The 12,773-nt window shown below is 39.0% G+C and overlaps 1 protein-coding gene across 3 annotated transcripts in view; it reads right to left on the bottom strand.

Moving 5' to 3' along the window:
- Positions 1-12,773, bottom strand: part of LOC106129420 (nuclear hormone receptor FTZ-F1 beta) — a 41,351-nt gene that overhangs the window by 10,498 nt on the left and 18,080 nt on the right. Inside the window, exons 1-12 of one of the 3 annotated variants that reach the window (XM_060954374.1) lie at positions 9,626-9,722; positions 8,974-9,434; positions 8,516-8,631; positions 8,140-8,278; positions 7,559-7,743; positions 6,763-6,934; positions 6,398-6,533; positions 4,368-4,506; positions 3,263-3,402; positions 2,560-2,771; positions 1,588-1,724; positions 1,084-1,167 (exon numbers count right to left, since the gene is read on the bottom strand). In XM_060954374.1, the coding sequence (XP_060810357.1) occupies positions 1,084-1,167; positions 1,588-1,724; positions 2,560-2,771; positions 3,263-3,402; positions 4,368-4,506; positions 6,398-6,533; positions 6,763-6,934; positions 7,559-7,743; positions 8,140-8,278; positions 8,516-8,631; positions 8,974-9,061 (1,548 nt within the window). In that variant the 5' untranslated portion in view covers positions 9,062-9,434; positions 9,626-9,722. Of the gene's footprint in view, positions 1-1,083; positions 1,168-1,587; positions 1,725-2,559; positions 2,772-3,262; positions 3,403-4,367; positions 4,507-6,397; positions 6,534-6,762; positions 6,935-7,558; positions 7,744-8,139; positions 8,279-8,515; positions 8,632-8,973; positions 9,435-9,565; positions 9,723-12,773 lie in introns of those variants that run through there. The other 2 variants (XM_060954373.1, XM_060954372.1) reach the window with 2 other exon arrangements.

Genomic DNA, 12,773 nt, shown 5'->3' on the forward strand with positions numbered 1-12,773 from the left:
AAACGTCTTCCTTGATATGTCGCAGGCAAAGAAATGAGCTTATATTTTTATATAAAATCATAAATTCCGATATTGATTGCCCTGAACTCTTAATGCAAATAAATTTTAATACCAATCACCGTTCCCGCCATGCTCCAACATTTTTTGTTCCGTTTTTCCGAAACAGGATCTCCTTCAACAATCCGCTCTCGGTCATGTGTAGATCGTATAATAAAGCTAATATTCATGGATTAGATATTTTTAGCCAGAGTATCAAGCAATTCCGAAATTTTTTTAATTATGTTGTTCCCCTAGAGTCTATTTTATTTTATTTTTGTATCCTTTTCCTCACTTTATAAAAACCATTGATTTGTGATAACTTTCTGAGCTACTTCGTTGTTTTTGTTTTAATGTCTTGTTGTTTGAGTTCATGTTCTGTTAATGACTCATTTTACATGATCATGCTGTGTACACTAAAGTTGGACATTTTACTTGTTCATTATATATACATTTCCTAAGGATAATAATGCAATTCTGTAATCTGTCTGTATGTGTACCTTAATAAATAAAATAAAAATAAACAAGCATTTTCTTCAATAACGACAATTTTACAATTATCCAAACTCAGAATTAGAATAGAAATGTGGACGAGAGAATACATAGTTACGATGAATTGATTTAATTCACGGCCACGGTGGAAGACCCCGATTGCAATCATGTGATAGTTTAAAAGTTGAGGGTAAGTGTAGCATTTAACTTACAATATGTGAAAAGACTTTGCAAACGTGGATTTGGCAAACGCTTGGCCTCTTTGGAGTAGTAATAATGGGTCAGGTCTACCTTCCAAAAGAATGTGGATGTCAGACGGGAGTGGATTCGTGTAAAAACCTAACTCACCCAATCCAGGATCCATGGTTAAGAGATTACCCCGGGCTCCTCTTCAGAATTGTGAGGATGCAACCGGAACTATATCCAGAAATAAGAGAAGAAGCGACTCAAACCACGATCATGATCAAAAGGCTCACCCTTTGTTTCTGTCAAAATGCATACATTTGAAAGAAAAGAGAAAACAAAATGCAACTGTAAATAAAATCAATAGAATACCCGTAATAATGGCGGAATGTCTGGTGTTAGCCGACTGTTGCTCGACTCTCCTCTGCTGTTGTTATATGACCCTGGACCATTTACCTAAAATATAAAAACAAAAAATTTAAGTAACTAAAAACAAAAGAAGCTTTTAACCAGTGGAAATTTCCAAACGGAAATTAATGGGAACTTGAATATTATTCACGTTTCTCGATTACACGATGCTGGGTAGAACTTACACAAGCCTTTATATACATATGTACCTAAAAATTTCAAAAATGGAACACAACTTACACAGGTGATAAACCTAGTTTACAAACGTTCATATCCCTTGCTCAGTAAACAGAGCCAACAACCTTGGAAAAGACCGAAAGGCCATTTTTCATTTCAAAAATGGAACACAACTTACACAGGTGATGAACCTAGTTTACAAACGTCCATATCCCTTGCTCAGTAAACAGAGCCAACAACCATGAAAAGACCGAAAGGCCATTCTTCATTTGAAAATGGAACACAACTCACACAGGTGAGCGAGGACGCGTGCCGCAGCGTGTTAGGCGCGTGCGCCGGCAGCAGCGAGCCGGTGGACGCCGCGCCCGACAGCGAGTACGAGCACTGGTACGTGGAGCGGCCGCCTCTGGTGCGGTCTTCGCGTATTGCTGGAAATAATACAATTAATTGATTTAAATACCGTGTGGTTATGTTGAAAAGGCGACTTAGGGATAGACTTATAAACTTGAGATTCTTTTTTTGAGGCGATGGGCTAGCAACCTGTCACTATTTAATAAATAGCTGAACGTGGCCTATCAGTCTTTTCAAGACTGTTGGTCCTGTCTACCCCGCAAGGGATTTAGACGTGACTATATGTATGTATGTAATTTACACGCTTTCTCTATTGAATCTTCAGGTGTTGCCAGTCAACAGCTAAATATGCAAATGAAGACACTAGACTTCGGGGAATAGGCCGTTTGGCTTCAAACAACATGTCCGACCATGTCGATAAAGAATACAGATTGATAAGATTTCACCAGTCACTTTAATGAAAACTCTTATTACAAGTCAATTAAACTTAAAATCCATCAACAAAATGTCTTCTACTATCTCGCTTGTAATGGCGGATAGTTTATTTCACGGGTTCAAATGGCGCGCTCCGATATCCGCGCGCGCCATACAAAATGTTTACCTCTGTTCAGGTACATCGTTGCAAATTACAAAAGTGGTAACACTGTAATCAATTATTAATAAATGTCTGTCTGTTCAGCTTTTACAGCATTTTCACAGCTAAACCGCTAGACCGATTCGAATGAAATTTTGTATGCATATATTTAAAAACGCGCGTTCTAAAATAGGAAGTATCCTATTTTAGGACCTTTTTAAAAAATAAACCCCCAAAATTCTAATATGGGAGGTGAGTTTGAAATATGAAAATCAATAATGTTACCCGAGCGAAGCCGAAGCGGGTCTCTAATAGAAGTTATAAATAGAAGTGCCTACCTTCAAGTTTCATCCCACAAACGAGACACTTCTCGAACCTGCAAGCGGGACACTTCTTCCTCGTGGCGACCGTGACGGGACAGCTGCCGCCGCGCAAGCACGAGTAGTTCTTGCGGTTCTGAACCGTCCTCTTGAAGAAACCCTTGCAGGACTCGCACGAGTATATGCCGTAGTGGAAGCCGCTTATCTTGTCGCCGCATATTGGACATGGGCTGGAAAAAAAGAAAAATAAAGATAAACGGCCTTTCAGTATTTCAAGATTGTTGGCTTTGTCAACCCCACAAGGAATATGGACTTGATTGTATATATGTCAGATAGTTTACGATATTCGAAACAAATTTCTGATAAAATATCAAAGACGAGCTCCGGGATCTTCTCCAGGTAGTTAGGTCAAAAAAGGGCATTTCTCATGGCATAAGCTGAGACGATATTTTTTTTATCCAATAAATCCATATTAATATATATATTTATATTATAGGCCCATTTACTCTGGATTACAAGGCTATATATTGCTTGTTTGTAAACTCTTTATTGCACAAAAAAAAATTAATCAGTTTGGAATTAAAAATAAAATATGTAGAATGGCGGACTTATCCCAATTGGGATTTCATCCAGTCAACCAGACTAAAATAGGAATATGCCAAATAAAATATATATTGGGTCCATATAAAATTCCTTCATATTATGATGGCAAAGACATTACCTGTTGATAAGCTGCTGTCTGCTGATGCCCTGGTGATGATGTAACCTGTCATCGGTGGTGTCAGCGTCCTCGTCGTGCGCCGGGGACGCGGGGAACACCGGGCCCGGGGCTTCGCGGTACGCCACGTGGGGGTGGCGGCCCTGCGAATGGGTTTATATTTCTTAAAAACGCGCGAACTTCATCATTTTGCCTAGGACACGAACCAAATATTATGGCCAGTCGACAATAACGTGCGAAGGTGCGCGCCTTTTTAACAAGATACCCTTTGATATCAAAAATATTACCTCGTTCGATGTATCCCAAAAAACAATTAGCCGAGCACATTATCTCAATTTACTGAACTTTCACAGTTATATTTCGTTTATTATTGTGACTACGAACTTATTTTTATTTTATTTTTTGTATTATATGTTATTATGTAAGTGATGTAAAATATGTCTTTGCGAGAATAAAAGTCTATAAACCTAAACCTAAAAAATTGTTACAAGATGAGTGATCACCACCAGACCATGCCATGGTTTACCAGACTCGTTAGAGGTAACTAAGTGAGCACTTAATATAATTTTCGCTCATAAATAATCGTAATATAAAATGAGCTGATTTTATGATCGCATCTTTTATGTTTATTATTAATACTTATAAATTTTCAATAATCTTTTGATGAAACATCATGTGGTGTAGCGTTTGAATGTGCAACTAACAACAATTTTTATAGAAAAGCACCACGATAGAACAATTCACAATTAATAACAGCCTACCTGTATTTTTTCTATTCGAAATGCAAATCACTTTATGAACGTTACGTGAAAAAATGCATGTATACCTAATGCATGCATAAGATTTGACCGGCATCAGTGAAAAATTCTCGCTTTTTTAATTAATAACTTATATTGTGTGCCAACTGCTTCTTTTTCAATGCAGATTGTAAGTCAATCAAGGGAAAGGCTTTTGTACTTGGGATTCTTCTTTTAGACGATGGGCTAGCAACCTTTATTTGAATCTCAATTCTAACGTTGCCAGTCCAATCTTTCGAGATTGTTGACTCTGTTTTTTCCGTAAGAAATAAAGACGTAATTATATAGATATATGTATGTAAATATCTAACCTGCACTGGAGAATGCGTAGGCGAGAACTCTGATCCATATGAATAGCATGACGAGTAGGACGCGTCGCTGTTGTTGCGAGAAAGAGACGGCGTATAATGTCGGGACGCTCGGGGACTGGCCGACGGACTGCTGTATACACTGTAAAAAAAGAAAAAAAAAAACAGAAAAATCAATATTAATCTTCTTTAAATAAACAAAGAAATGGTGACTGATACGCTTCTTAACGGCTTTCCCTGAAGAGGAGGACTATGGAAGGAAATCTCGGACATTTCCGCGGGCGCAAAACTCAAAGCTTAACCCGCGAGCACTCGCGCTATGAGCATTTTGCTCACAGTAAATTTGAAACACGTGCCATTTTGTCAAAATTATGCGTACGAGCATCGTTCTTTCGGTAGCTGAGTTTTAACCCTTCTCCCGCCCCTGGATACAGTTCGCTTTTCGCTAGTGTGTGAAAGTCGCTCAGACGAGGAGGTTTGTTGCGCCGTGTACCATCATGCGGCGTTTTGCTCATCGCGCGAGCATTAACGTAAGTACTTTTCTTCTACTAACTTATTTTTTTTATCATCATATTGATAGATTTACTGCTACTTTTATGTAATATTATAGTTTTAAATTACCGTCATAGAACACTATTATGTATTTTTATTATAGATGGATAATGTAAGGACTAATAGGACGTTCTAATGTAATCTGTGAGTGAAGAAATGCTGAATGATATAGTTGGCTTTTCAAATACCCACATTAGGAATATTAAGGATCAATTTTCATCAAAGACCAAAACCTAGTAGTATTTTTGGTTTTCACGAGGGCAAGGTTTTGGTGTCTTACGTACCAAACAAAAAAAATTAAAAAAAAATTCTTATGATAAGTACACTTCACAACGATGACCGAATCGATTCAACTACTGGCGTTACAGCAAAACCCGAAATTATCACTTACTATAATCAAACAAAAGGTGTTGATGTTGTGGATCGACTAAAAGAAGAATATTCTGTTGCAAGAGTAGCCTGTAGATCCTAAACATAGCCGGAATCAACAGTCAAATCATTTACAAGGAAAACACGAATATAATCATAACGCGCAGAGATTACTTGAAACAACTAGCTCTTCAACTAAAACAGCCGCATATCCAAAGAAGAAGCACCTTGAAAAACATTGCATATCCTCTACAGCAAGCGATGAAACGTTTTGTACCAGATTCTGAGATTCTGCGCGGTTTGCCCAAGACGCAAAAACCGCAAGACCAAAAAGTGCTGTATTTACTGCCAAAAATTTTTATGTAACAAGCATAGTCATACATTATGCGATATGTGTACAGCTCACATATACGATGAAGAATAATTATTTCTACTCATTTAAGTTATTGTTTGAAAAGATTTTAATTTGTTAAATTTTTTCCATAAGACTGCCTTAGAAGACTGGCAAATTAGTTAGTATGAATGTTAATTAAAATAAAAAAAAATTAATGTAAAGTTTACCAGATAGTAAAAATATTATCTGGTAAAACCTGCATTTAATAATGTTTCATAAACGTGAGCAAAATGCTCTACGCGCGAGTGCTCGTGTAACTTCTAGAGGCGCGTGTGCTGGCGGGTTAATAGTTTTCTTGAGTGGCAGACAATGTACTCCCGAAATTACCGAGTTCGTAGAAAGCAGTGTAAAGAAGAACTAAATTTAATGTGAAATTAAATAGGAATGTGATAATGGTCAATGTACCTATATATGAAGGAAGATTGTACTTAAGAAAGTGTGATGAATGTTCTAAGTTCATTCCTAGATGACTCGCATTTATGTTCTTTATTCAAATCACATATCACCAGTACCGACCTGTCCATTCCTAAAGATGGCTGACATTTATGTTCTGAATTCAAAAACACGTTGCAAAAACACAACGGTGTGTATTATCCATTCCTACTAGTTTCTATTTTCAAATTAAATTAAAATACGCTGTGCATATTATAATATAATGTGCTTTGCTGCTGACGTCTCATATGTTCTATATTCAAATAATTACCAATAACAAACATACCTGTGTGTGTACATAGAATGTACTGCGGAGTCGGTGCTAGCGCTGGACTGGACGCGGGGCAGCCGGCCCAGCAGCGGCGAGCCGTGCAGAGCATTAAGCAACTTATCCACTCCTACTGAAGCCTCGCATTTCAGTTCTACGGGGAAAACAGTACAAATATATGAAGGCTTAAAAATAAAATGAAAATCGATAGTGTGTCAAAGAAGAGATTGACTGAAGTCACCTGGAGAAATCACTGCTATTTGATCTCACGGCTATTTCGTGTGCCTATGACTCGTCTAGAACGCGAGTTGAATTATACAATACGTTGAAACAACTATGTAACTTTAAAAACTATCTGAATTAAACCAAACAAATTTTCTCACCTGACAGTTGCGTCTCCTTCTTTATGGTCAAATTCTGGACTTCACCCAAAGAGGTCTGTGGCATCATCGGCATAATGTTTTGATCGTTGAGGCCCAGTGATTTCGCACTGTTCGTCGGTGAAATAGGCCTTCGTGCGAGCGAGAGAGGCGTATTGTCGGTGAGGACAGATATCTGGGAGGAGAGGAGATAATTGAGTTATATTTCAAAATAACATGTTTTCGATCATTGTAAGCAGATTTAATTGCAGATTTTATATCAATTTCGTTTCTCATTTTTCTCCAGACCAAGAAGCTAATAGAACTGGATATGATAAACCAAAAAACGTGGCTCTGCTATAAACATTTGCGTTTCTGTTCTCTACTGCGTATTTGCCCTGTTAATCCAGATTGGATTTGGTTATTGCTCTGAATAAAGACGCTGATTCCCTTATTTGCTCATGTCACTATACGGTGATTATAATGATGTTAAGGAGAGAGATAAAAAGACATACATACATATGATCACGTCTATATCCCTAGCGGGGTAGACAGAGCCACCAGTCTTGAAAATACTATTAGGCCACGCTCAGCTGTTTGGTTTAGTGATAGAATTGAGATTCAAATAGTGACAGGTTGCTAGCCCATCGCCTAAAAGAGGAATCCCAAGTTTATAAGCCTATCCCTTAGTCGCCTTTTACGACATCCGTGGGAAAGAGATGGAGTGGTCCTATTCTTTTTTGTAATGGTGCCGGGAACCACAAAGCACCGTTCTTACAGGTTAACGAAAGAAATATACTCGTAAAGAGAGAAGAATTACCCTATTCATGCTATGGCTTCTCTGGTGCGGCTGAAGCGGCGCTGTGTACTTCAGGTCCAGTACCCTCTGGTCGTCCACGCATTGGAAAGGCTCCGTTTTAAGAGGTTCCGTCTTGATGGTCACATTGCGCAGCGTGTCGATGGAGTCTCGGGACGATTGGAGGTCTAGCGAGCTACTGTTCTCATCTGCATACACAAATAATAATTCAAACAATTAGATCTAACTAATAGTTCGACGATGGCATGGCTATAGCTAACGGGTAGTTAGCCCCCCATTTTATTCACAAAATTTTCCATTATATTGGACTGAATTCGTGACCTCAGGCAATTATATTGCCTCGAGTGTCACAATATCCCCTGAGTAAAAATGAGAGCATTTACTCTTCAGTATCAAAAACATCTGTAAAGACATTTGTCTAAACATGTCTTTTTAACTGAATTAACCTTGGCAACATGAATTTCAGCGCACTGAATAGTGATGGGCGCGCTCATTTCTTTTGTATCGATATATATCTTTAGACCTAATTTTATCGATACATGAATTTAAATTTCGGTCATAAAATAGTGATTAGGGGAACTGACCGTTATTGACACTAGTATCGATGACCATCTCAGAATCCGATAACTCCCCCTCCCAGGACATTGGGCGCTCTCTGTCGTTGCTTTGACTGTCACATCGGGTACCACTCGATGATCGCTTCTTTTTATTGCGCATATTCACCTGAAATAGTCCGTGTTATTCATTTATAAGTACTAAAATAGGGTAAACTGTTCAACATATGATTAGTTCATATATATAAAATACAACAGTTTATGTATATCGTTAAGTTAAAAGATACATTGGTAATTGCAATCATTATTGTAATACCTTGATGTTGTTTTATGGATTCCCAAAAAATACGAGAATGTACTGAATCAATTTTGTTAGATGTTAAAAAAATAAAGGCGATATCTGTACCTCATGTTGATGTTGGTTGAAATCTATCTTGGAAATTTCTGCATCAGTGGAGTCTTCATCATGAGGGTTTGAAGGAACACAGATGCGGACACCGCTCGAACTGTACGAGAATTGAACTAAAAAATAAGAAAACTTTATTGAAGATTTAAAGAAGGAAAGAAAAAGTATCCTCGTTCCTAATATTTTTAAATTATATAATAAATACATACACAAGGCACTGGACCTTTATGGATCCCAGTCTTGTAGGTCAACAACCCAGCTGTTATCACACTTTTTTTCATAATAAGTGACAAATAATATTATCTCAATAATGCGGTTGTTTGTGCAGAGATACCTACTTATTTCGACAACGGATATGCATATCAATATTTAAATGTATTCTACGTGACTTCTTATCTTTTTGTATTTAAATGTAGGTAAAAATTAAGTAACCTTAAATCCGATAAGCATAAACATACCATTGCTTGTCTCCGGTCCCGTCATATTGATCGCGGTTACTGAAACGTGGACTCCTTCCACCTTCACCGCGTCTGGCTCACTCGACATTACGGTATCTATCGTCTGATGCCACGAATACACATTACCACAAATTTGCCGATATTCGACTATCGACCTTTCCACCTCCCTAACTATAAAGCACCATACACATTGGTCTATAAATTATCCAAAAATAACTTTCAAAATTTTTCAAAAACTATTTTCTTTCTTCCACATCATGTTAAAATATTGGTTACATCTTCATCTTGTGTCGCTGCTCATGTTTAAGGCATCGAATATCAGTCTTGAGGTGTCGACGTCGATTTTACATATTTTGTTCGGATTTTCTATTTCCATGCAATACCTCGTAAATTTTTCCTTTTTTGTAATTAAAAGTGTATGTCGAGGGATGCAATCAGATGAAACTTGCATCTTGTCTTGCCTGCAAACAAAGAAAAATTCAATTTAATTGAAATGAAACCTTACGAAATTCTTTGTATAAATATTTTTCCTTATTATAACAAAACGGAAATCCAACAATAATTTTTTAACAACTGGCAGTTAATAAATTACCAAAACAGCCCACACCAGCATAACAGTCAAATTTAGAACGATAAAAAACGATTCACGCACTATTTAAATTTGGATTGAGAGGTAGTAATTTTGAAACTGTTTGTGTACGCGACGCGTCGCGCCGCGGCCTTGCACGCCCCACTAGTGCTGCGTTATTAATTATCGATACACCGAGCGACGACGATGTCGACGAGCCGACCCCGTGTCATTGGCATTTTGTTTACAGAGCCGAGGACGAAGCTCGCAGCGATAACGTAAGTAATGCGTCAGAGACACTTTATTGAATGAAACTTCGTTTTAAATGTGACTTCAAGACTGCATGGAATAATTTGATTGAAGCCGTTGTTATAATTTGTTTTTACGGTATCGATAAAACCACGGCAAGCTCAGTGAGCGCGGAGGTGAGGGGGAGGCGACACGGCCTTCACAGAGCCGGTTGGAGCGACCGGCCGCGAGCATTTCGCCTTTCGCGCGGGTCTGGTCGCCGCTCCCAATAACGAGTTGCACGTTAATACACTCAACTCAATAACATATGCAACGAAACATCACACGTAATTCTTATGAATGCTTCACACGCTTCATTTAATTAAATGTCAATTTTTTTTACACAATGTTTAGAAGAAAAATAATCAACAAATTGAGAAGTAGTCATATAAATTACAGGGCCGTAAATGGTGAAAAAAGTATGTTCTGTATATTCAACAATAGGCCAATATATGCTGATAAAACATAAAAAATAAAGCAAATGGTATTTTAGGTAACACGCATATAGTCACGTCTATATCCCTTGCGGAGTAAACAGAGCCAACAGTCTTTAAAAGACCGAAAGGCCACGTTCAGCTGTACGGCTTTATGATGGAATTGGGAATCAAATATTGACAGGTTGCTAGCCCATCACCTACAAGTGGAATCCCAAGTTAAGGTCTATCACTTAGTCTTTTACGACATCCATGGGAAAGATATGGAGACGTTCTATTCTAAAGTGACAGAAACCACACAAAAAGGAACTTTAAATATTCCCATACCAATTTTAAAGAATATGTGGCGTGCCGTTTGAATTTGAAAAACTAAGAACGATGTCTGCGCGCGCAAGACGCCGCTTGAGACTTCATCGCCGAGCCGATCCTTCACTCCACATATAGCTCTGGTTCAAATCGCATGTTGTCGCATTTCTTTATTAAACATTTACATACATTCTTCAGTTTCATTTTGTTAGAAGGTTGTGGAAGTAAACATTAATTCGAGGAATCACAGGCCTTCTACATTGGTGACCCCGACAAAGAAGAATTTTTGTTGTTCCTTCTGAATTTTTCTCAAACATTCTAGAAAAAGTTCTGTCAAAAAGAAACAAAACAAAACGGATTTTCATTTAAAGGGTTTGGTCTATACAAGCGGTGAGCGATTTTTAATTTTATTATGTCTGTCTCGGAAAAAGTGGATAAAATTGATGAGGTTTGGCGAGTTGGTGTACGAGTTCCACCATTTTGGCCCGAAGAACCGGCGTTGTGGTTCGCCCAGTTAGAATGTCAGTTCGAACTCTCGAAAATAACTACAGATGAAACTAAATTTAGTTATTTGGTGGCACAACTTGATCATCAATATGCAATAGAAGTGAAAGATGTTATAACTAGGCCTCCGGAAAGGGACAAATACAATAAATTAAAAACGGAACTGATTGGACGGTTGTCCGCGTCGAAAGAAAAGCGCGTTAAACAATTATTGATGCATGAGGAACTCGGCGATAGGAAACCCTCCCAATTTTTACGTCATTTTAGCTTAGCAGGTCCCTCTGTGCCTAAGGATTTTCTTACCACTATTTGGACAAGTCGTTTACCTCAAAATATTCAAACAGTAATTGCTTCACAGATGGATCTTTCCATAGATAAGTTGGGAGAGTTGGCGGACAAGGTACATGAGATCGCTCCTACAACACCTCAAGCCTGCGCGGTAAGCACCTCTACTGGAAGTCTCTCGACCTTAGATGAACTGGCAAAACAGGTCAGTGAGCTGACTAGACAACTAGCTTCTCTTACCGGCAACTTTAATGGCAGAAATCGATCGCGCTCCAAATCTAGATTCCGCAAGTTCAACCGCTCAAGAAGTCGCTCGAGGCCGAGACAGCCACCGCCAGACCACCCTCATTGTTTCTACCATTACACATTTGGATCAAAAGCGAATAAATGCAGACAACCTTGCTCATTCCAGACGGGAAACGAACAGGGCGGTCGGAAGTAGCGGCCAACGACTGCCCCTCATCTACAGGCCGTCTCTTCGTCACCGACCGTGCCTCGAAAGCGCAGTTCCTGGTGGACACTGGCTCAGACTTGTGCGTTTTCCCACGATCAGCTGTCAGGACGCCCTGTACCCGATCTAAGTACGATCTTATTGCAGCGAACGGAACTATTATTAATACCTATGGACCTATACAGTTGCACCTGAACCTTGGTCTTCGTCGAGATTTTTCTTGGAGTTTCACTTTAGCTGATGTATCGAAACCCATCATTGGTGTGGATTTTCTAAGTCACTACAATCTACTGGTTGATTGCAGAAATCAACGTTTAGTTGACGGCATAACGACTTTGCACGTGGCTGCGATCTCTGAGAAGGCAGGAACTACTGACGACATTGCTTCAGTTAAGGCAGTAATGGGTGAAACCGAATACCATGAGATTCTGCGTGAATATCCAGAGATTACCAGACCTGCAGGTATGCGATCTGTTGCAAAACATACCACGCTACATTATATCAGGACAACACCTGGACATCCAGTCTCATGTAAGCCACGACGTCTTGATCCCGTCCGTGCTAAGGCAGCTAAAAAGGAATTTGAGGACATGTTAGCAGTTGGTACAGCCCGGCGATCGGAAAGCCCTTGGTCTTCTGCTCTTCACCTGGTTAAGAAGAAAGATGACAGCTGGAGACCATGTGGTGACTATAGGGCACTTAATGCTAGGACCATACCTGACCGCTATCCAATCCGCCATATACAGGACTTTGCACACCAGCTTGCAGGATGCTCCATCTTCACAACTGTAGACCTGGTGAAAGCCTATAATCAGATTGCTGTACATCCAGATGATATTCCCAAAACGGCGATCACGACACCCTTTGGAATGTTTGAATTTCCGTACATGACATTCGGATTACGAAACGCAGCTCAAACATTTCAAAGATTTATCGATGAAGTTCTATCTGGCCTAGATTTCTG

This window comes from Amyelois transitella, chromosome 4, assembly GCF_032362555.1.
Source record: "Amyelois transitella isolate CPQ chromosome 4, ilAmyTran1.1, whole genome shotgun sequence".
Classification (NCBI taxonomy): domain Eukaryota; kingdom Metazoa; phylum Arthropoda; class Insecta; order Lepidoptera; family Pyralidae; genus Amyelois; species Amyelois transitella.